General features: G+C 41.8%; 2 protein-coding genes across 2 annotated transcripts in view; both read right to left on the bottom strand.

Annotated features, from left to right (window-relative positions):
- Positions 1-11,940, bottom strand: part of map2k6 (mitogen-activated protein kinase kinase 6) — a 33,938-nt gene extending 21,998 nt beyond the window's left edge. The window contains 2 exon segments of the mRNA XM_008296137.1: positions 11,602-11,719; positions 11,721-11,940. Of these exon segments, the coding sequence (XP_008294359.1) occupies positions 11,602-11,719; positions 11,721-11,759 (157 nt within the window). The 5' untranslated portion in view covers positions 11,760-11,940.
- Positions 11,941-14,076: 2,136 nt separating this feature from the next.
- Positions 14,077-20,342, bottom strand: btbd17a (BTB (POZ) domain containing 17a). The gene is made up of 3 exons (XM_008296136.1): positions 20,264-20,342; positions 17,398-17,692; positions 14,077-15,151 (listed from the first exon to the last, which is right to left on the bottom strand). The coding sequence occupies exons 1-3, from the start codon at positions 20,340-20,342 to the stop codon at positions 14,077-14,079; spliced, it is 1,449 nt and encodes a 482-aa protein (XP_008294358.1).
- Between the last annotated feature and the right edge of the window lie 4,916 nt (positions 20,343-25,258).

Here is a 25,258-nt window from a genome sequence, read left to right as displayed (position 1 = left end):
AATCACACCAATGAGCGAGTTTCACAGATTTAAAATTTAGCCGACATGTGGGTACAAATGTGAAACATGTTGTGGTCTGCATGAACCACCTGCAAGAATTTAGCACATTTAAGAGCAATGCTTTGTCATATCAGCAGTTACATTAGATTAAATTACTATTATAAATAGTATTTCCGATGATTTACGTTGTTATGTTATATAATTAAATAAAGGAGCCACTAAATCAGGTCATAAAGTGCAAGAAAAGGCAGTTTAACTCCTGCTAGAGGTAGCTAGCTTAGCATTTCTCGTTAGCTGCCATCCTCCTTTGTCTCCAGTGAATGTAAATGGTGTTTAGGGGTTAAACTGCTGTTAAACCTCAAATAAATGAAATCTAAATTAAGATTGTTATTATTTAAACTAAGCTATGACGTTGGTGGTAATTAAATGTGACATATTCCTTTAAAATCACTGTAAATTGAAGCGAAACAGAAGCTCCATTTGTTGTTTTTCCCACAGTTTCTGATATAATTAAACATAATATATCAATTCAATATTCAGAGCAGCCTCAATGTTTTGTACATTTTTTTTTTAAATATACAAATTCACTGAGCACTCTAGTGTAACGAAGCTTCTACATTTTCAGTTTTTATTGTGTAAATATTTTTTATTTTTTTAAAAAATATTCAGCCACAACATTTCCAGAGTGGCCACATGGTGGTGCTAACGTACGGTGACCAGCAGATAGCAATGTGGGGAAAAACAAAACCTTTTTTGCGCAAAAAAAAGTTAATAAATTGTGTTCTTGTGATGTTTTCATTAAAAGCAAAATGCATTGATACGAGATGAGATCAGTTTGTTTTGCTTCAGCGCTCAACAACGACAGCAAAGAATCTGACAGCCGTGATTTACAGAAACACATTTTAGTAAATATCCCTTCATGGGTTGTTTTATTTTCTTTACACTATTTATTCACTTTATTGGTTCAGTCTAGTTCTCGTGTCTCTGTCCACACTGAAGATTACAACATTTATCAGAGCAAGAAACTGCAAAAAAAATGTTAAAAAATCGAAGTTTCACCTTCCGATGGCCCTTGAACGCATCACGTGCAATGTTACAATCCTGTTATTACATCGATAATCTCTTTATTCTACATGTGTCATTTAAAAAATTTGTTTGCTCTGATGAGATAATGCAAAAATAAAAATAAAACTTTAAAAACCTGCACTCCTCAGCGCTCTTGAGAAGCCGTTATTCACTCAGCTGTGAACAACATGGCAAAAATTCAGAGTTTGTGGTTGAACTGCAGGCTGTGTAGGGAAATAAAAACCCACTGGATCAATAAGATAAATGCAACATGGCTTAAAAATTGTGACCAGAGGATCACGTTGTTGAGAGATACATCCAGTCTGGTGAAACATCTTCTACAGCTGATGAGCAGAGAAGACAGAAAACTACAGATGCAAAAATGCAAATAGTTCAGTTTTCCTGTGTTATCTTGTTGTACACACTAACTACAGGTTATTTACAGTTTTGTACAACAAATAAAGAAATTCAGCTGTTGTTTTGTCTTTATTTTTGACTCATGACAATATACGTGTGGTCTTCTGCACAATAGATGGTTCTGAATTCTCTGCACTTGTAGCCGTGGTGGTGCTGCTTTCACAGTCGTGTAGGTTTTTATGCTGCAGTACAACACGAGCCCACAGTGAGTAAAACAGTGACAGGAACAAAGAAAACAAACAGAAACAGCTTGAGGTTCAGAGAGTTCACATCGGCCTGCAGCGCCGCACAGACGAGGACAAATCTCTTTAAGGAAACGGCGAAATCATATTAATACCAGGCCGAGAATTCAGTATTTGTGGACACCTGGAAACTAAAACACAGCTGCTAACCTGCCACAGCCTCGAAAAACTCCAGTTCCTGCTGCTGCAGTAACTTGAAACCGAGAGAAAAATAAACAGTGAAAGCCGACAGGCCTCGGATGATTTAAATGCAACGAGCGGCTCTCGTTTAACTCTGTTCAATGCGGATTTTGGCTGAGATTTGTGGCTAATTAATGTAAATTATATTGAACCTAATTTGAAATGCACTTTTCTTCACAAGGCTGCAAACTCCTTCAGAGCAACACAACCATTAGAAGATGGCTTCAGGAAGCTTTTCTCAGATCACTGGGCAGATCATTAATTAGTAATTTAGTCTATTTAGTGCTTTAAGTGTGATGAAAGGAAAGTTAAACGTGCACATTATGCTCCGTCAGTGGCTGAGCATGAACTAACCGGTTCATGTTGAGGCTGATTTTAGAGGTGAAAACAAAACCTCCGTAGCAGAAGTAATGACGAGTTCCACGTGTAGAGAACGGAAGGACCGGCGCTGTCATTTAGCAGACCTGGAAGTCTGTCAGATGATTGACCTCAAACAATGTCGGAACAAAAGGCTCAGTGTGCGATCACGCCGAGGCGACGGCGTCCTTTCTGCTTCTCCACGAGTGCGTACGCTGAATAACTGAGAAATGCCTCACAGCTGCACCGAGATCATGAGACAAGAGTTCAGATTTATTCTCCAAACCTCTGCACGCATGTTTTCATGCACAGCGCGCCTCAGCAAAGACACGCAGCGACGTGAACAGAGAGGACGGATCTGAATGTAAAGTGCTGCCTGTGCGACATGTCAGGGATGCAGCGTTTGCAGGATCCATCGCTCAGAACCTGCTGCTGCTGCCTGACGAGTGATGACAAGAAGAAGAAGAGTGAACAGAGGTGCAGGAACGAAGCCGAGAGGAGGTGGAGGGTCACAGGGGCAGCGCGTTATGTAATAACTGAGGCTGGAAGGATACACATGTTCTGCTTTGGATCACAATATGAAGCAATGATAGAAGAAGTGTTCAGATCCTGAATTTACACTTAAAGATGTCACACTGACTGACGGTTAGTAGTCGGTGCCAAAACCACAGAAAGTCCACAAGCCTCATTAAAATCAATCAAATTAATATATATTACAACATAAATGTTTATTTAAACAAGACTGCTGCACACAGTAACGTTACATTTTGACATACTGAGGTAACGAGGCTAAACGGGCCAACGTTAGCTGCTACGTTACCCTAAACAACACAACGTTAGCTATGCTACCCTCACCATGACAACATTAGCAGCTTCTTTAGCCTAAACAATACGCTAGTCACAAACCCTTTAACAACAACATAACAATAAAAGCTACTTAACCTAAACAAGTAACATTAGCGGTTATGTTAACACAAACAAGATAACCGACATTAGCCTCAACAAAATGAAATCTGCTGTCTGCAAAAGTTGCTGCTTTAGCATAAACAAAACACAATTGCAGCTAGGCAGCTATTTTAGCCAAAACAAAATTTAAGCAGCTTCTTTAGTCTGAACAATATAATGTTAAAAGCTACTCTAATTGAAACAAGACATTTTCAGTAATTTTAAGCTACGCTAAGTTAACACGAGCTGTCTTGATAGTCTTAACAAGATTCTAAACAAAACAACTTTATCCAATACCTCAGACTAACAAAACATACCATTAGCATCTGCTACAGCCGAAGCAAGACAATGTTAGCCACTACTTTAGCCTAAGCAAAATAACATTAACCATGACTTTAGCCAAAACATGTACTTCAGCAGCTACTTTAGCCTAAACGAAACAACATTTTCAGCTACTTTAACCTAGAAAAGAGAAATTTAGCAGCTATTTAAGCTTAAACAAAACAAAGTTAGCAGCTACTTTAGCCTAAACATAATAAAATTAGACAATACCTAAGCCTAAACAAGACCACATTTACAATTATGTTAACCTAACCAAGATAACAACAATATATTAGCTGCTATGATAGCCAAGATGCTAACAGCTACTCAACCCTGAACAACGCAACATTTGCAGCTCGTCTAAACAAGATAATGTTTACAGCTTTCTTGGCCTAAACAAGATAACATGAGCAGCTACTTTAGCCTGAACAAAATTATGGTAAAAACTAATCTAATTGAAACAAGACAACATTTGTGGTCATGTTGAGCTAAGCAAAGCTAAGCTAAGCTAAGGCTAGCTGTCGTGATAGCCTAAACAAGATATTTGCTGCTACATCACTCGAAACAACATTAGCCAATGCTTCAGACTAACAAACGATACCATTAGCAGCTACTATAGCCTAAGCAAGATAACGTTAGCCACTAATTTAGCCTAAGCAAAATAGCATTACCCAAAACTTTATGCAAAAAATGACCACTTCAGGAGCTACTTTAACTTAAAGAAAACATTTTCTGCTACTTTAGCCTAAAAAAAAAAAAACTTTAGCAGCTACGCTTAAACAAAAAAAAAACAACAGCAGCTACTTTAGCCAAAACCTAATAAAATTAGCCGCGACTTCAGTCTAAACAAGGTAACATTTGCAGTTGTGTTAACCTAACCAAGATAACAACATATTAAGCTGCTGTGATAGCCTAAACAAGATGATAGCAGCTACTTTACCCAACATTTGCTGCTAGCTTAGCCTAAACAAGACAATGTTAACAGCTACTTTGGCCTAAACAAGATAACATTAGCAGCTACTTTAGCCTAAACAGAACAACTTCAGAATGTGCTGCCGACTGACACGTCCAGATCTGTGGACAGAATCTGTTCACTGTCAAAACACAACACTGTGTGTGCAGCACTTCAGTTAGACAACAGGTTATATTGAATACATTTATTTATGCATTGAATTTGGTTTTGAGAATTGTGCCATTTCTGGATGCCAGGTACTGAAACACTCTTTTTTACTACAGCTGCAAGATGGAGGCAAACCGAGTGTAATATTTCCATCTGAAAAGCAGCAGAGTAGAAGCATAACCTGGAAGCACCAATACCTCCAGGCTGCACTTCAACGCGCTACTTAAAGTTTTTTTTTTTTCTGTGCAGACGAGGGAACATGGTGAGTAATCTAAAAATATCCCATTTCAGACTTTCTCCAGATTATGTTGCATAACTCAGATGTACAATTCCTTCCTTTATTCTTGCTGAGCTCAGTATCAAACTTGCACACACTCTGGTACGCAGTGTGGGTTAATTAAAAGCAGCAGTACATATCATTCCCAGTGATTTGCAGCACATGAGCTCAAGTATGCGGTGAAATGCCAGAGGGAGGCCACAGGAGATGGGCGTCTGAGCCGGGACACTCCTTGTTCCCAGTGAAACCAGCGAGAACAAGGAAGGCGAGTGACTGGCTTCGCTGTATCGTGCGCAATTATCTCTTTTTCTCAAGAAGTGACAGCTGAGGGAGACAATGCTCACAGTTTCTGCCACACCCGCTGTGAGCACGCAGCCGGCCTGGCCGTGCATGCACGGCAGTCTGCTGGAGTGGAAACGCAAAATAATGCTGACGGGAGGCTTTGCAGGGCCGTCGGTCGGTGTTGCAGAAACAGGGCGCATGCAGAGAGCAGAAAGCCTGGGCGGCCGATAATGAGCCCACGGTGCCAGCTGCTAACCCACACATGCACTCCGGCTGGAATTCCAACAATCCCAAAAGTTCCTCAATGGAATTCCAGAGAGCCAGAGGAAGACAGATCAATCACAGGGGGAGGGAGGCGGCGAGCACCGACACAAGGAAGGACAGGAAAAGACAGCAGCACAGAGGGAGGGAGGGCGGCTGGTGGCACAGAGGGATTTCAAAATAACTCGGGCCGAGCCCTCGGCTGTTCGCCCCCCTCCGACCGCTCTGGCAGTTTGCGAGATACTCTACACTTCCAAAGATGGCAGCTCCTTTAGGTTACAGCTGTTGGACGCTCCTTTGGGAATCGTTGCGTCACCGACACACCCGCCTCAACATGAACGAAATTCGCAGAAAGCAGCCGGCTTCAGGTCGACTCAGAGCTCAAACACCTGAGAGCAGAACTGAGCTTCACCTGCTTCTTTTAATGCCAGACTGCAGCTGGTTGGTTTGGAGCTGAAGGTTTCTCACTGGGTCCAACCAGGACCACCGTTCTGGACTGACAACCACCAAAGTTTCAGTCATGATATAAAATTACTGACCTTAAATACACACACACATATATATAAATATACATCAGTTGAGTTAGCTGACAACATTAGCAGCTTCTTTAGCCTGAACAATTCAAAGTTAGCAACTAGCCCCCCTACTTTAACCAAAACTAGCATCACAAGCTACCTTTGCCTAAACAAAACAACATAAGGAGTTTCTTCAGCCTAAACCATGCTAGCAACAAAACCTCCTACTTTAAACACAACAAAATCATGTTAGGAGGTACTCAGCCCAAACATGAACTGTTCTGTTAACCTAAACGAGTTAACGTTAGCTCCTGAGTTAGCATACACAAAATAAAGCTAGCAGCTTATTTAGCCAAATCAAAATGGCAAAAGTTGCTACTTTAGCATAAACACAACACATTAGCAGACAGTTTAGCCTAAACAAAACATTAGCAGCTACTTCAGTCTAAATTAATGAATGTTAGGAACTACTTTAACATGAACAAGACGACGTTACTAGTTATGTTAACCTAAGCAAGATACTGCTAGCTGCTATGATAGCGCAAACATGACATTAGCTGCTACTTCAGCCTGATCAAAATAACATCAAGTTCCACTTAAGCTAAACAAGACAACATTAGCCGCTAGCATACCTTTAACAAGACACTGGTAGCACCCATTTAAATGTAAATATGATGTATTTTTATGTGTAAGTACGCCTTTGTTTGGCTGTTTATATTTGTAATAAACTGAGGGCTGTACTACAAAGCAGGTTTAACATATTCAGGCTTTGTTTGTGTTAGGTGGTTCAACAAAACCTGAAACCCCAATCAAATATAATGGATATCTTCTTCCTTTACTAACCAGGAGTTCTTCTTCAAACTCTGAGCATGCGCCGATAAAAAGGGCGTTTGAATCACTGCTTGACTGACCTCGATCTAGTTTTGCACAAAATAATTCGATCACATGCCGCCTGTCTCCGTCAACAGGTTGTTATGATGGAGAATTGTGAAAAAAAGTATTTAAAAATGATTGTGGTTATTGACTGAGCAGAGGGATATCAATAATTAATTGTTACCGTTAATAAATTAGCCAAATAAAAGTATATTGACCAGGCAGAAGACGAAGGACATGCATATCAGAAAATGTATCACAGATCAGCAGTAGTACCCGGTTGTGCCACCTGGTGGAGCATCTTTGTGTTTAATACCGGAGGAGGTGGTCACTTAAATCACAGGTAGCTCCATGTTGGCAGGCGGAGATTATTGTGGGAGTTTAGTTAGCAACGGGCACCATGACAAAGACTTATGCAGCCATTAATGGACTCAAGGCCAGAGCTCATTTATTCAAGACAAGCAGAACAGGTGGCAAAAATAACCAACCCACACCAGTGGTTAATATCACATGTCTGCATGAACAGTAACTATCCATTCATGGAATCATGTCCACTGCCTTTCATTTCTTTTAATGATTAATCAATTGCTGACTGCCAATGCTGCCTATAATCAGCTACAAAAACTATTCAAAGTTTGCATCCCGAAGAGACCGATGAGTTTTCTAACCTGTGTTCTGGGCAGCAAATAACGACCAAACATTTAAAAATATAAACATCAGCTGAATGCACGGAGGTTCCCGACGTAAAACGGTGTACATAGTTTACACAACTGTAAAGCTTCGTTCAGTGGCTCCTGCATCAGCCTCCATCCCCCCTACGTCAAGTCTGTCAGTCCTGTGGAACAATCCAATAAAATACTATCGATGTTTCAAGGGAGAGATCGTCTGAAAATGAACATGGTTGACGACAGAGCTAAAAAACCAGCTCTGTGACCAACCCTAAAATCATGGTCCTAGAAATTCTGAGCAACATTCGAACGCATCGGTCCATATCTGAGCAATCACCAGACGTCACTTTTTGATCAAACAGCCGATGAATGAGGTCAAAAACAGCAACTGATGGGCAACATAACACAAAAGGCTCATTTCTGATTCCTGTATCCACCACAAAGAAGCAAAACCAAATGTCTTTTACACTCATAAAGGTCAACAAATGGAGCTTTAGCTGCAAAAGCCACTGATGCAGAAATCACAAACCAAACTTTCCATGCAGACAACATGGAAGAATGTGCTCGTTTATGCAAACACTGTAAAGCACGCATATGTTTTCGCACGTGTTGGATTTTCAACATCTGCTCACGAAGACGACGTCTTCACTGAATATCATTTCAAATGGATTTTTGGGGGTTTTGGGCATTCGGAGGTCATTTATTTACTTATTACAAGTTAAATAAAGAGATTAACTGGTTATGCGCATGTTTAATTTGGCTGTTTTTTAAAATTTCGTCACTGCAAAGAGGATTTATTATCTTCCTACACGAACATATAAAGATAAAAGTCAACAATTTCCCAGAAATTCTTCATTTTCCAGCAACTGCTGAGGTGCTAATTGGAGCTGCTGATGGGTTATTTTATTCAACACCAGCAGGGAAAAAAAGGTGTAGAATCTGCTGACTGCTGGTAATGTCAGCATTAAGAGAACCTTCCGGCTGCTCTCATGCAATTATAACAGTTTTATAATTCGAGCCAGAGAAAATAGCTGCGAGTGGATCCACTCTGCTGCATCACCGTCTGAACGTGGAGCGAAATGTCGGAGAGTAATTGAATTATCTTCAGGCCCACAGTCTGAATTGTTGACGGTTGAAGGAGGATTTTGAATGCGTGTTTGTTATTTTATAGAGCTCATGTAAAAACTTAAAGACCAAATTTTAGCACCAAACTTTAGACAGTTTTAAATTCAGCAGCTCAGATTGAAGAGTTCAGGTCAAAACGAAGACCAACCACCAGCTGCAGGAACCAGTTCATCAACATGCAGCATTTTTCACTGCAAGGCTGTGCAACAGCGCAACACCTCCCCAACCTCACCCTCATCATCACCCTCCTCCTCACCCTCATCATCACCCTCCTCCTCACCCTCATTTTCACCCTCATCCTCGCCCTAGTTCTCGCCCCACCTCAGCTGCAAAATCTGGAGACCTGCTGCCTTCGTTTTCAGCTCTCACAGGAGCGTCTCACCAGAGCTGGACTAAAGAGGAATTATTTGCTGTCGGGATCATCTGAGCGACTCTTAAAACAAAAAAAGCTGCTGCAGGCCTGAAAACCGGCCTGAAGAAACGTCAAATTTAGGATCTGTGCAGCTGAAAGCCGCCGTCATGGCGCTGCCAGCATAGATACAGACTCATGATGCATCTGAGAATAGAAGGAGAGCAGCAGGATGAAGGGAGCTGAGTGTAGATCTGCATGTTTCAGTAGTTTTATTTAAAACAAACGCACATTTAGCTGCCTTTGGACTCACTACTTCCTGATTCAATTTAAACTTTTCCCATTTTTATTTCATGTATCTGAGCTTCTGTGCTTCTCTTTAGCCGACATTTCACATCTCGGACAAGAGTCTCCTCTCCTGGCTGATGTTACTTGTCCTCCTCGGTGATTTTAATCCAGTCCAGAGCTCATATGTGACTAATTCCTCACCTCGTCCTCCCTCAGCAATAATTACAGCTGAAATCACCTCCTGTTTTCTTGTGAACTCGCTGCTCCTGCTGGGATTTCAACCCAGTCCTCCACTTTGTAATTTAAAGTGAGTTTTTAGTCACAGACGACAGAAACGAATGAACGTCAGCTGCAGCTTCTGTCTGTTTCCAGCCGGGATTCGTGTAGATTTTGGTAAAATGGTGCCGTTAAAAGAAGCCACATTGTCCATCAGCACTTTTCTGTTTGTGGTGCACATGTGGATGCTCAGATGAACCTCAACGGATCGCCGTGGACCTGAAGAAAACTGTAAAGGTGTGAAATTCTCAAGCAGGTTCTGTGATTTAAAGTGGGCTTATGGAAGTTTATTGTTCGTCATCACAGAGGCGATGTGCATAAAGTAAATGTTTTTAAAAATTCCACAGATGACGCCCTCAAAAGTAATTTCAATTAAAAACTTCCTCTTGTGTTCCACAAAAAGTCTAAACCGTCTGTTCATCAACCTGAATGTGATCATTTTCTGCAGTGAACAACGACTGAAACCTGCTTCTGCTGTCGGGAAACTCCCAAAGAGACTCATTCATGTAAAGAACATAAATGCAAAACACAATATTTCCTTCTAAAATATTCCTCTCTGTTGCAAATCCAAACACAACGTCAACGCGTGAGCAGCTGGAAATCCAAAACCGCCACATGAAACATTGAAAAGCAGAAAATCCAACAAACGTTTTACTATTATTGTTTGATAACCAACTTTAAAACCTTTGTCCATGAACTCATTGATAATTATGATTTATATGCTTTCACACAGCGGCAGACGAGCTAATTGTTGAGATTAATGGTGACAAATGGAGGTAAATCCAACCTGAAGCCGCTGTGTTCTAATGAAGAGTCAAAGATCCATCAATCGACTGTTCAACAAACAACGACTGAAACCTGCTTCTGCTGTCGGGAAACTCCCAAAGAGACTCATTCATGTAAAGAACACGTAATATTTCCCTGTAAATGTCGTAAACATGAAGCAGAACAAAATGCTAACAGCTCAGTAGAACACAAGCAGCTGAACGAGTCGCAGAAAATCCAACCAACAAGCTTTGTTCTTGCTAAATGACTAAAATCAAAACTTTTGAAGTGGACTCACTAATTATTGTGATTATTGTGTAACTACACGGCTGCAGATTTGCTAAATATTTGATTTAAAGCTGACGAAAGAAAATTATTTCAGCTTGACCGACAACAAAAAGTGAAAAATCGATTAATCGACGGTTTGTCAAACTGCCTGTGATCAGTTTCTGCACCGGCGACGACTGAAACTCCTTCTGCTGTCAGGAAAGTCCCAAAGAGACTCATTCATGTAGAGAACAGAAATAAAACGCTGCATTATTCATCAGATGATCGAGCTGCAGCAGAAACACGCTGATCTACCTGCTCTGAGCTGCATGTTGTGCAACCAGGCGCCTTCACTTTGGACTTGTTGGAAAACAGGCAGAGGGAGAAAAAAACAGAGCTGCTTTCACTGCAGCTGGGCTTTTATATCCTGCAAGAAGCTGCCTGATCTGTCAGAGACCTGCTGCTGCCCTGCAGGGGGGCAACAGTGCTGCAGGGGGGCAGCAGAGGGGTCAAGGCTGCACATCAGGCAGCAGCGGTTTGACTTCCTGCTCCTGAACTCAGCAGCACCTCAGAGTCTATTCTTAGATTCCCATCTTGTCTCCCACCAGCACAAATCTGCAGCAATAGTGAACCCTGACAGCTGCCCCCCCTCCCCACGCGCCCCCCGCCCCCCCGCCATGCACCGCAGCATGCAGATCTGCAGCCTCGATCAGCTGCATCAACTCGTGCAGAGTTTATTCTAAAGTGTCCTTGTTCGTCTCGTGACTGTTGCAGCTCACCATCCCTGCGTCAGTGCGCGCGTGCACGCACACAGACACACACTCGCGCGCGCGCACACAGCATCGTCTTACCAGGAACTGTGCAAAGAGGAACATGTTAACCAGGAAATGCAGCCGCTAAGTTGAAAGGAGCTGCGCCGTGCTCGAGCTGCAGCGCTGCAGGCTGCACGCTGCAGCACTGATTGCACGGCTCGGCTCGGCTCGGCTCGGCTCGGCTCCGTGTTCTTACCTCCCTTCGCCTGAGACATTTCCCCTCTGCTCTGATGGGGGGGAGGGGAAGCACAAAAGACTTTGCCTTCTTTCTCGCTCCCTCCCTCCATCGTCGCACTGGAGCTTCAGCGGCTCGCTTCTGCAACAAAGATGCAAAATACGAGCCTCGATCTTCATGCACTTGGAGGCTTCGTGCGTCCGAAGCGTGCGTGTCCGTGCACGGAGCGCCGGGACGGATGCACGGCCCCCGCAGGCGTCGGGAGAAGCGCTAATTTCTGCAAATGCGCTGCAAAGAATTCTCCGCAGCACTTACATGATGGGCCAAGGCTGGCAGCTGAAAGCTCCTAACTTGGATCAGTGTGAGCCCCTGCGAGAGAACGTTCTTCCTGCTTGGAGCGCGGGGGCTTGTGGGAAATGTAGTGCTGCAGGCGGCTGTACGTTAGAGCAGACTTAAAGCTGTTTAAGAGGAAACGCTGCTGCAGCTCAGCAGACAGATCTGATCAGGAAACTTTATCGGTGTGTGAGTCGCAACAAGACTGTTTTATTTTATCACAAGTTCACTGAATGTTGTGTTAAAATATGCAAATGAGGCCTTTTTCTTATTGTGCACTTTCAGCATCATAAAATCAGCCTTTATTAATCCTCCTGTGGGGAAATTTCCAATGTTACAGCAGAAAAGATTGAATGAATGGAGTCTAATAATATAATATGCACAAGCACTAGTTCTACAGAATAACATCAGTGGTGCTACATGGTTTTGGGATGAATATAAATAATGATATTAGTAATATTTATGTTTTCATGTGCAGTATAACTTTACTACCTTAGTATTATTGCCGGTGTTACTTCTCTATTCCAGTCTTAGTTTATTTATTGTATTTTGAATAATGTACTATAGTTGTTTCTATTAGGCGTTACCTTTATTCTCATGTTATCTTGCAAGTTATTGACAATTTAAAAACAAAAGTTTTCTCCGTAAGTCAGAAAACGTCGTCAACAGCCATAAAAAATACAGAATGTTTGCAATGTTTTCATAGCAGGGAAAAAACAGTGTTACTGAAATGACAAATAGACAAAACGCAGTAAACTAAACACCTGTATGTATCCTGGGCTCAGTGTTACAGTGTCATAAATACTGAATGTTGAATTTTGTTGATTATTTATTCCACGAAAATTAAAAAATTCAACAATGTTGTGAGCGTCCACAAGTTTTATCGATAATAGAACAAATGGATGTTCCACCATGTTGGATGTAACAACCTGCTCCTCTGGTCACTGGTTCTGAGACGTGCTGCATTTATTTATTGATCCAGTAGGTTTGATTTTCCAGTCTCTCTGTGGAAACACTGCCTGCAGTCCAGACAAAAACGTCTAGTTTTAGATGAAATATCACAAATTTAAGCCTTTTTGTTTTAACCATGTCATTACAGACCCTTAGAAGTCTAAAAATCCAAAGATTCTTGTCATTTCTTGCTCTGATAAATGTGTAATTGTGGCGATTTTTATGAGGACAACAAATCAAGTTTGGGCTCCAGAGGGTTCCATGTTTTTTCTTTTCCAAATCAACAGTCTGAAGTTTGAAGGTCTTGTCTGTGGTCAATTAACAAACTTTAAATGTTTTTTGTCTGCATAAATGAAGCTTTTATTTTTATGTGAGACTGTTTTTTTTGTTCCTCTAAATAATGAATTTAATGAACTAAATGAGCAAAACAACACTTTCTTAAAGGTCAATCAGGACAATTCAGTTTAGTTTTAAAACTTCAGTAAAAATCTTTATTATCAGGTAACATCGATCAGGCAGGAACAACAATCACACTAATGAATCAGCTAACAGTCATTTCTACTGCGGTGCAAACGTAAATACAGCTTTGTAAATAAATGATGACATAAAAGTACAAGAAAAGTGTAAAAAGTTCAGTCGGATGAACATTTGGTGCCCAGCGAGCTTTGATTTGATGATCTATTGATCAGCCGTGAGCCTAAAATTACACAGAACACATTCTAGTGACAATGTTTTAAATATAATCGCTAAAATGAATTTAAACATGTCAGAAAGCTTTTTAACAAACCCTCAGATCAACGCTCGCTGGGTGATGAAAGACAGCTGCGACCCCTTTAGTGTAAATGGGGCGAAATAGCACCAATATTAAAGAATAAAACAACAAAACTGTGGCAGGAACAAAACCTCAAACATAAAGAACAAAGCCGGTGACACTCGACACTTTTCTTATTGTCAATAAACCCAATGAAAAAACTCACAAATCTCCTCCAGCAGCTGGTATTGTGGTTGTTTCAGCTAAAGTTGGAGGAAACAGTGAATTTGTTCGGGACTATTTTCAGTGGCGGACGAATCCAGACTTTGGGTTTATTGTCAAGAAGAAAAAAGGTGCCACATTTGATTTTTCACCCTCATGAATGAAGTTCTGGTTGTTGATGATCCGAACGTCACAGCGAGGAGGATTCACGTCCTCGACCCCACGGTGGGATATGAGGGTCAGTTCTTGGTGCTGATCAGGGTTTGGTAGAGCGGCTTCACCACCACGTGGAGCAGCAGCGAGCTGTCCAGCAGGTACTCGGACGTCCGGCGGTACAGGTCGGCCTCGGCCAGGAAGTCTCCGTTCTCCTCGGTGCTCTGGTGGAAGTTGTAGACGTGCCTCACCACCACCTTCCCCTGCTGCTGCGCCATCACCACCACCGTCTTCTGGAAGTTCACCCCGGCGAAGTCGGCGCTGGACGTGGCCGGCGTGATGATGATGCGAGGCCGCCCTCCCTCCACCCGGGTCGGCTGCATGGCGCCGGTCTCGGTGTACATGGGCCTCATGCTGAGCGGCAGCCAGCGCGGCGAGAACAGGGCGTTCCAGGTGACCCGCTTGCTGGCGTCGTGGCTGCTGGGCCCGAGCTGCGTCTGGAAGCTGGTGCTGCGGTCGTCCCGGGTCGGGTTGTTGATGATCCAGGGCGAGCCCCACATGGGCGACAGGTAGTTCCTCGGCACGAAGAGGCTGCAGTTGACGTCGAAGTATTTGGCCATCTGCAGCGGCGAGGCGGAGTGGAACTGGTAGGACATGTAGAGCAGGTCGCGCACCGACTCCTGGTACCGAGCCAACACCGAGGACTGGGTCTGCAGCCGGAACAGCTCCCGAGGCGTCATCATGGCGTAGCGCACCGCCCGCAAAGCGTTCTCCGCCGTCAGGCCGTCCGGCTCGTTCTGGAGGATCCAGGCCTCCAGGGCGGCGAACAGCTCGGCTTCACTCTGCAGGATGAGATCGGACCGCTGCAGCAGCGACATGAGCAGCTGGCTGCTGATGGCGACCCACTCGCCGCTCTGCAGAACCGACGAAAGGTTCCAGGCCATGAACTGCAGGCAGCTGTCCCTCAGCGTCACGTCGCCGGCCTGCAGGGCGTACTCGTACCAGCCCGCCACGTGGCCCGACGGGGAGTCCCTGGCCAGGTTCTGGGTCATGTACTGGGTGATGCCCTGCTGCAGGCCCAGAACCTGGTACTTAGTGGCCAGTTTGTGCAGAGGGATGGCCTGATCCAGACGCAGAGAGATCTCTCCACAGTACAGATACCTGCACACAGAGAAGACTGAATGTAGGAGCTGAACTCATCTCCGTACAACAACAACACAAAGCTGGTTCTACGGCGGAACGCTGCAAGATGCTGTACGGCCTCAGAACCAAAAGCAACCACAAGAACCGTAGAACCTCCTTCATTTTAACAACAAATCAAATGTCTGAGCAAATGAGGTCATTCGGGGAGACTCTGCAGCTCCACGGCACGACTGATTGGGTTCAGTACTTATTCCAGTTCTTAAAGAATTTATTCCAGGACTGGTACTTTTGAAACGCTGCTATGCTGATTAGTTAAAGCCGGAAAGATGAATGCTATTGAACTAGATATAAGCACAACAAGCAGCATTTTCCTGCCTGTCGATGTCTTGGTCCAGGATCAGTCCTCTGACCTCTAACATCACCTTCAGCAGAGTCACATCCTCCACATACGCTCACAGAACAAACCTCCAGGACGCTACTTCCTCCATAAAACCTGAGTCAGGTCCACAGTTTGTTGTTGTTTTGATGCACCTGGAGTTAAAGTCAGATTTGTCAGACTGTACGCCACGCAAACAGAAAGCTGTTGAAGTAAAACCTGTTTTCACGTTAAATATCAAAAGTGAGAAAACGGGTCCATTTCAGTTTTTCCATTTTAAACCAACAACAACAACCAAACAGAAAACGGATCTACGTTTCTGTTTTCCTGATGTCCTGTCTGACAGTCTGACACATGGGGACTGGTTCTTTGGGTCTGATACAATCCTCGTAGTCGTCTTTCTTTTTTCTTGTGTGTTTCGTTTTCGGCGTCTCTCAGGAATACAGATGACACTTTTCTATCTTCATTCATTTTAACCACATTCGGACCCATTTTAAAGCTGCTAAACCAGTTTTTTGGCCCCTTGGAACTGCAACAACCTTTATTTTACAGAATATTTACATTCTGATGTTAGCAAACAGGTCCAAGAGAGACAGGATGGGATTTCTTCTTTTTTCTATGATTATTATTTCTGACAAACAAAAGCTCTTCTAAAGGTAAACTAACATTTAGAACGCTAACTACTGCTCTGACAGACTTTAGCTTGGAAGGCCGGCTGTAGTCCGTCCACCCAGTCAGAGGTTAGAAACGGTTCTGGTGTTGTGTCATTGGCTGAACACGTGGACTAAACCCACCAATAGCTGCAGCTCATATCTGCTCAGCAGATAGGCGCTCGTGTTGACATTAGCTCAAAGTGACCAGAGACCAAACAGAAACCAAACCCAGGAGCTAAAAGCTGCTGTGGAGCTGCAGAGTTGATTCATTAACATGAAACCGCCGGTTTGAAGTCTAGACTGACTAAACAAAGTCTCGCTTAAGTTTCAGGTTCAACACTTTGTGAAGGTTCAGGAACTGAAATGTTTTCTGCAGCGCTGTGAGACATTTCAACAACCTTGTGTTTGTAGTTTGAGGCCGTCAATGATCAGGATGAAGCAATCTGAGAGGTTTTACAACAACGTGAGCGTTCAGAGGGAGTTTGTGGAGTTTTGTGCTTTCAGCTGCTGTTCAAACACAAACTACAACCAAGTGGAGGATCTTCACCAACGGCTGAACAACATGCAAAAGAAAAACTACAAATGTTTGATTTCAGTTTCAGTCTTTTCCTCTGAAACAAACATAGAAATGATGATTGTAGCTGCAGTCTGAACCAAACATGCATGTTTCCCTTCATCTGGACAACATGACTGTAGCTGCAGCACCACAGCCCTTCATTTACTACAGCGAGCTGTGACACATTTAATGATAAAACTGCAGCGTCTGTGATCTGGATATGCAGAGAAAATATCTTTGTTAATACCAGGTAACCTTCGGGGCGGCTTGGTAAATACAGTTCCTCGGTGGAAACACACATTTTGTCTTAATTAATGTCAAAGCAGCTCTTTACAAGTCACTGTGAGAAAAGGCCCTGAGCAGTTTGTCAGTTTATCTGCTGCAGCTCAGTTTTTGATTAACCTTGTTAGAATGTGAGATAAAAATAGAGCTTGTTATTGATTTCTGCTGCAGCTCCTCACTGTTTTTGCTGAAACTCCACAGGAGCTGCTATTGAGCCACCGGCAGCGTGTTTCATGTTGAACTCTGCATTGATTGTTTGTCCCAGATGTGAAGCTGCAGCTGCACAGTTCAAACCTCTAGAGGGCATCACGAGTCCATCAGCCCGTCTAATGGACTCGTCAGTGTGTTCCCTTCAGTCTGGAGGGATTTTCTCACCCAATGAACTTGATTTTCTCACCTGATGAACCTGTCGAACACGGCGGCGCAGTCGGAGTTTTCCCTCAGCACCATCACGCTGGTGTTGCGGTTCAGCAGCATCTCCTCGAACACGGAGCTCTGCAGGGACAGAACCAACGAGTGGACCTGGATCACCTTCACCTCGTCGGCGTTGGGCGTCTCCACCCGCAGGGACACGTCGCTGCCGTTGCCTTGAGCCAGCAGAGCCTCCAGACGCTGCACCAGGATCAGGGAGTGGCTGATGGTGTCGCTGCCGCCACCGCCACCGTCCTGCGACCCGTCGACCTTCAGCATGCCTACAGAATAATGGATACAGAATGGCCAGGTCGTTATTGTAAATGAGAATCTGTTCTCAATTAACCTACCTGGTTAAATAAAGGAAAAATAAAATAATAAATAAATAATCAGAATTAAAATAAAGACACACGTACACTGTAAAGGGAAACATATATATATATATATATAAACAGGAAGCATGTGTGGCAGCAAAAACACCTGAATAAAGAAGGACTGTTGTAATATTCAGTGATGTTTAAAACACAATGTAAATTCTTTTTATTTTAATATTTAACATGTAATTTTTTTCCTGGTTATTTCTCTCAAAATTTGTCCAATATCTGTAAAATTGTGTTTATTTTCTGTTGTAAATACAAGTAAATACTGATTTTTTTATTTTTTTTTTAACATGCACATTATTTGCACATAATTTCTAGTTCTTGCCTATAATCTAACAAAACAGTAAAATTGGAAAAATAAATGTTAACAATACATATAAAAAAACAAAACCTTAATACACTTTTTTTTTTTTTAAATAATGGTAAATATCTGTAAAATGATTATATTTTATACTGTTGTAATTTTCTAAACGAACAAATTACTATTTGTAAAAATACATATTTTTACTGTGACCTTTTTTTAAACCTGTTTTTTTCAGTCAATGTGTACATTTATGTTTTTTTATGTGTAAAATAATCATTAAAATTCGTTTTGTATTTTAAAATCTTAAATATACACCATCTTTATTTTCTATTTTTAAAAACAAGCAAAAATCTGTAAAACTGTGATATTTCTGCTGTTTTATATCCTGTAAAAATAGTTTCATTTTCTGATCAAATGTTGTAAAAGAAAGAATTAAAATTTGTAAAAAATACAGATTTTTTTTTAGACTTTATTTACAGTTTTGGCCTGTTTTTGTGTGTGTGTGTGTGTGTGTGTGTGTGTTTATATAAATGTGTTCAATGCATAACTAATATTTTTTTGTGATTTTAGTAAATATAATCTGTAATTTTGGAAAACTGCCAACTAAACCAAAACAATTACAGTTAAAAACTGGTTAAAAAAAAAACATGTTTTTTTTTTTGTTTTTTTTACAGTGTACTGAAAATGCATCTCAGTGAATAAACCGAAACGCTGCAGACAAACAAAACCGAGTTGCCTGAGAGTTTACTGGGGCAGATAGAGGAGCAGCGTGGTGCAGATCCATGACATTGATCAGAACAGCTGCTGTCTGGATAATGAGGGATTGTGGGTCATGTTTAATTAAAGCTTCCTCCTCCTCCTCCTCCTCCTCCTCCTCCTCTCTGCTACTGTAACGGCAGGGATGTGAGCTTCGATTCAAACCAGAAAACTTCCTCTTTTTTGATTCTCCATAAATATTTGACACTTCCTTTCCAGCTCCGATGCAAACACAGCGACGTGAACTCTTAAATCAGTCAACAAGCTGCAGGAAAAACAGTCCAGAGGCTCCAAACGTCGTCCAAAGAAGACGCGTTTGGTGAGTTTTATACCAAACAGCAGCAGTCTGTCAGCGAACATGAAGCCTCGGCCACTTTCTTCAGAACTGTATACAAATGACTGAATATTGTGTTGCACTTTTGAACCACAAGATTCAATTTTTTAGCTGCTCTGTAGCTTCTGATGCCACAAATTTAACAATTTGTTGAGTATTTCTGCCACTTTCTCTTTTTAAAACTGACATTTTGCTTCTGTTAGCTGGTAATTCAATGAAAATAATAAAACCCATTTGAAATGACGTAACTACTGTCTCACGTAGCGTAGCACACGTTGCACTAGACGTAATTTATGCGATACTGGACAGAACATCAAGTCATGCAGATTAACGCACAAATAAACAAGCTGCTTATTAAACAGTGTAAATAACTAAGAACACTGACAGTCTGTCCATGTGTGATGATAATCTGCTTTACCAACAGTGTGACCTGCTGGTAGATCCTCATAGAGCCTCATAGAGTCTCCAAGTCAGGGATTGTTTATGATTTGAAAGAATTCATAAAATGATGCATAAATGTGAGCAGCTCCCTCTCATGTGGATCCTCCGGTTGTCTGATGCCAAAGGGAATTTAATAAACTCAGAGGAAAGACTCCTGAACAACTGGAAGCAACGAATTACAGCTACTGACTCTGACATTTTTATAGATATGTCAGTGAAATGCTGACAAATCCATGAATCCCTTCACGCTGCACAAAGTACATCATTATCTTGCAGCAGCACGCAGCTTCGCCTCCTGTCGTATTGAAAGTGATACGGAAATGCTCTTTTGTAAGATCATGGTCAGATAAGTGAGCAGGATGTTCATTCAGAGATGAAGTCGACACGTTTAGATGCCGTCAGATGAACAGAAAAGAGGGCAGGTCTTAAATACACTGCAGAGAAACTTAAATGTACGTAAACGAGCCTCCTTTCAGTCAAGAAAAAGGGCAAAACTTCCCTTCTTTTCCCTTTTCTGGCACTTTCTTCCCTCTTTAATCACATTTCTTTAGGAGAGTCCCTCCTCTGAACGCTGCTAGCATCAGCCCTTTAGATGCACTAAGCTTTCTCTTTACAGGTGCGTCTGCAGCTGACTCACCTGCAGCAGCAGCAGCAGCCTCCAGCTGAAGCCACACGGCCACAAACAGCATCCAAACGCGAACGGCCACTTTCAGCATCTCGCCTGCTGCCTCTGGATCCTGCTGCCTCTGGATCCTGCTGCCTCTCTGCAGACGACGAGGTGTCTGAATGTGGGACAGATTCTTCTCCTCGCCACATCCGGCCCACCGCCATCGATCGGTGGGTGGAAACAGGCCGAGGTTATTTCCATGATCCTGACTTTCCTATCCCAGGGTATCAGCCGGCTGGGCGGCATTGATCCGCTGAGGAGCCTGTGGGAGCCTCGACAGCTGAGGCTGGAGGGCGGCAGCTGGATGTTCAGGAGGAAAAACACTGTCGTTTGGTCCAATCACAGGTTTTTAGGCGAGAAATTCACAGTACAAAAGAAAAACTGTGAGTGACCTCTGAGAAACAAACTGGAGGCATCTTATCAGCTCCTTTGTCAAACAAGAAGAACGTCGTCATTTCTGGAGATGTTTTCTTCCTGAAATGCTTCGAGGAACAACAAGCTTCCAACCTTTCTAATTAACTTCAGCTGTGTTCACAATTAATCCATTTAAGCTTGAAACAGACAAATTTATCCAATCAAATAAAGAAGTTATTTAACTCGTGAACCTCATCAACATGTAAATATGCTGGTTTTTTTATATGCTGGGTGACACATGAGCAAAACGATCTGCCAACACCAAGTATGTCCACCTTCAAACTGCAGCAACAGCCTGAAAAGATTCAGACTTCTGTCATTCATCAGTAACAAATATAAAGAACCGATCCTGTCAGTGAGCAGGTCGGGACTTTATTTATCATTATTCTGGATCCCAGTTTGAACATGTTCAGTACCTTTAAATGTCAGAAACTGACATGACTTTGAGGAAATCTGTCTCATGTTGACCTGAAAGACTGTGTTTGTAAAGTCTTGTCAAAAAAAAAGGAAAATTCAATTGACTAAAAGGAGGAAACTTCTAGGAATACATCTTAAAGGCTGATTTACTCCAATATTCCAACCTGCCATTAGACTAGTTTTATCATGTTTGGACGGAGCTGTAGGTGAGCTGGTGTGCTCGAGCTGCAGCGAGTGAAGACGGGCAGGTTTAGAGAGCGAGGCGGGGACTTCGTAGATCTGTAAGTTCTGAAGGCAGCAACAGACATTTTCAGGTTAAATATGTTACTTTGATCAACAGAAATGAGTTTTTGTGGCTTAAATCATTGACCTGATTTCCACTGATTTCATTAAAAACAAAAAAACACCAAAATAACATCCCAGCCAGTGTCTGTGAAAAGTAAAACAATCATCAGATTTTTCACTTTTTACACAGTCCTTGAACTAACCACGGGGACAAGCTGTTCCTATGAAATGAGCTGATAATCATATTTCATTAAAATCACTTTTCTCATTTAGAAAATCGCCAAAATCAAACCGTTTCCACAAACCATCCATCCATCCATCATCTCTACACCTTAATCCTCACGAGGGTCGTGGGGGGCTGGAGTCTATCCCAGCTGACTCAGGGTGAAGGCAGGTTCACCTGGACAGGTAACCAGTCTATCACAGGGCTACACTTAGAGACAGACAACCAAGCACACTCACATTCACACCTACGGACAATTTACAATCACCAATTAACCTCAACATGTTTCTGGACTGTGGGAGGAAGCCGGAGAACCCGGAGAGAACCCACACTGCACGGGGAGAACATGGAGACTCCCAGGTGTCCTCACCGGGACGCGAACCGGCGACCTTCTTGCTGCGAGGCAACAGTGCTACCAACTGCACCACCCTGCAGCCCACTACAGGAGATGTGCAGAGAAAAGAGGAAAAATATCACATTTATAGAGGCATAGAAAAAGAAATAGTAAAATATCTCTAACATGTAGAGCCAAAGCATTTTTATTCCAGTGTTGGTAACACCTGTGGACACTCAGGAGAACGTCGTACATGGTGAGTCCATTTTTTACCCCCAATTTTTTCAAAAGCAAACAATCCAAGTACTTTTTTTTAATGATTTATGGAATTTTAATTTGATTGTACTGCAGTGAAGACGTTTCTGAGTTCTCTCTCCTTCTTCGTGGTCGTCCTGTTTCCACAGAGGTTTATGATGCTAACGAGCCGCCGGTGAGGAGAAATGTGACAGGAGTGAAACTGGCTGAGTGCCAAGAATTAAAGTGCTAATAATTTTTCCTGCAGTCAATGTTGTGGATTAAAACCGGCTTCATCTGTTCACAGTTTTCACTTTAAATGCTGATATTTTATTTATTTAACAATTTCTCTGAGGTTTTATACCAAAGGGATCAATAAAGTTTTATTCTATTCTATTTAAGTTTCTCAGGTTTGACACCGTGCACACGTTATCTGAGTCGTTGTTTTTGCAGAACAATCGTCGTTATCGCGGGTTTACGCGGCTCTTTCTGATCGGGGGCGTCTGCCAGCTTTAGTAGTTTGGTTTTTGTGTGTCAGTGTTTCACCCAGTTCAGCCGATGTGCGTGACACTGTGACGGGAGTAATTTATTCACAGCTTCAGGCCTCGTTAGGACCAGAGAGTACGTTACAGGATCAATGAGGCCTCTGCGTGATGCTGATTAAACTCCTCATCACTTCCGCAGTTTTGATTTCAACTGAAAATCCACTCTGCTGGCTGTTTTTGGTCTTTTTTTTTTATCTGCCTTTTAAAACCTCGTGTTTTGTTTTTGCTGCGTTTTGAAGCACTTTGCTACTTAAAATGTGAAAATTCATCTCCAAATAAATGAAGACTCTGGATTTTTGTTGCCTATAAACACCAACAGAGACGCTCACAGATCAACCTATGAGCTAAATATTCAATCAACAAACTCAACAGAAACAGATTTATCCATGACTCCTCTTCTAACGACAGCAGCAGAGAGTAATTAAGTACTTTTACTCCACAGAAAAGTACTTGTACTTCTCTATTTCATGCTACTTTCTGCTGGCGTTCTCTCAGAGCAAACAATCTCTTAAAACCATCAAATCAATTAAAGTTAAAGTGAACAAACTGATGCTGGACTTTGAAATTTGTGATCTTCTTGCAAGAAAAATAACATTTAATTATCAATCCAGCTTCAGCTCTACTCAGATTCACTGTCGAGCAACAGAAAAGTCTTAATTTGGAAAACGCTTCCAAATAAATAAAGAGGAATAAAAGAAGATTGATTCCCTTTAAAATGTCGTAGTTAAAGAATAAAGAGGCGTAACAAGGAAATGTGAAGCAGTTTTTAAACTGTGCTTCACTGCAGCATGTGAGTCAATGGTTTTAGTTGCAGCTGTAGTCAAAGCTGAAGTGAGCTTCAGCGTCTATCTGTGAGTGTGTTTTTCTGTTGCGTCCAGCAGAGAGCAGCATCACTCAGGACTGAAGGTGTGAATCTGAGGAAACAAGTCCAGGATTTATCAGACATCAGTGAAGTTAAAGATCTGCAGGAAGCTGAAGTCAAACTAAACCGTGACATTATGAAGAAAAAGTCAACAGGACGAGAAAAAAATGATCATAAAAAGAGAGAAAAGACAGAAAAGAGTCCTGCTACAGCTTCCTCATAATAAAGAATCAAACCACAACAGCACAAAGGATCCTTCAGCTCCTAAAAACCAGCAAGAACTCTTTCATTCAGTGTCCATTTATACTGCTGTTTGATTCAGGTTCACACGTCTGCCTTCAAATCAAGATCATTTTCCTTTTAACAAATATTATATCTTGAAAAAAATCACGTCAGAAAGTTGTTTTCTGGGTGGAAGGTGCAAATCCTCCACCGAGGTCAAGGCAATTTCTTGCAATTTTAACAAAAGCACTAAAAAAAAAAAAGTATGCTTTCTTCAAACCTCTCGGCTGAGTTCATGAGATTCAACATACAAATACCTGCTTTATGTGTTATTATGTCAAATGAAATGAAAAACTGGAAACAGAGAAAAGAGGAAATACAGATATAAGGGGATAAACTAACCAACAACACATAAAATAACACCTGGTTCGTCTTCCTGGTTGCTGTTCATCCTCGTTCAGCACTTTGGTTCAAAGCTTGTTGTTTTAAATTTATCAATAAAACTGTCTTGACATCTAAAACAACAGACAAAGATTTAAACTGCTTTCCAGTAGAGAAATAAAATGAACATTACAAACACCAAACAAGTTCAAACATGAAGCTGAAATCCTAAACTTTAATGCATATATTCTAAATACAAGTAAAAATGCGGTTTAGTTTTAAAGGAGCGTCGTTTTGGAAACACTTTCTAGAAATCAACTTTAATATGACGCATGATGATATTTTTTAGTGCTCAGAATGACAAAAGCAGGTAAAAACAGTTTGTTTTCTGCATTCAGAGTTATCAGCTCATTGAAACCGGCTTTGTCAGTTGACGCTGTTTTCCCTTTAAATGCTGATAATTTGAGTTTCTGAGGTTCGACATGGAGCACACGTTATCGGAGTCGTCTTTATCTGGTTCTCTGACAGAACTCAGCATCACGTCAGGTGGGATTTACAGACTCCACGAGGAAGTCATCCAACAAAAACCAAGATATCGCGCTTGTATTTTTTATTAAACAAGCAGAGAAGGAATGTTTTACATGCAATCTGTCTTTTCTTGCGGTCATAACAGTCTCAGGATGATCTCTAACTGTAATGTGATTAACTGGATTCAGAAGCAGACGTGAGCAAATTAAGACAAAAAAAAAAAAAAGGTTTCGGCAGCTTTTCTATCAGTTCTGACATTTTATACACACATGCATCAGCTGTGGCTCTAAAGTCTTTAAGATTATATATTATAATACGAGACCCTCTGACCCTCTGAAGGCCTGAAATACATGATGTTTGATTTATTTAGAAAGCCATTGCTGTTGATTTTTTAAATTTTTACCCCCTTACTTGCCTCCATTTCCGTCTTTTAATGTTTGTCCACTTGGACTCATTTTTAATCTCGGTTTTTAACTTATTTGCTTTATCTACACTTGATTCATTTATTTTCTATTCTACT

Source organism: Stegastes partitus, unplaced genomic scaffold, assembly GCF_000690725.1.
Source record: "Stegastes partitus isolate 25-593 unplaced genomic scaffold, Stegastes_partitus-1.0.2 Scaffold1102, whole genome shotgun sequence".
Classification (NCBI taxonomy): Eukaryota; Metazoa; Chordata; class Actinopteri; family Pomacentridae; genus Stegastes; species Stegastes partitus.
This window is presented reverse-complemented; position numbering and strand designations above follow the sequence as displayed.

Coding starts and splice junctions, on each gene's coding strand:
- btbd17a (XM_008296136.1), bottom strand. CDS start 20,342: ATGCTGAAAGTGGCCGTTCGCGTTTGGATGCTGTTTGTGGCCGTGTGG. Junction 17,693..20,263: donor GGCTGCTGCTGCTGCTGCAG/GTGAGTCAGCTG, acceptor ATTATTCTGTAG/GCATGCTGAAGGTCGACGGG. Junction 15,152..17,397: donor GTGTTCGACAGGTTCATCAG/GTGAGAAAATCA, acceptor CTCTGTGTGCAG/GTATCTGTACTGTGGAGAGA.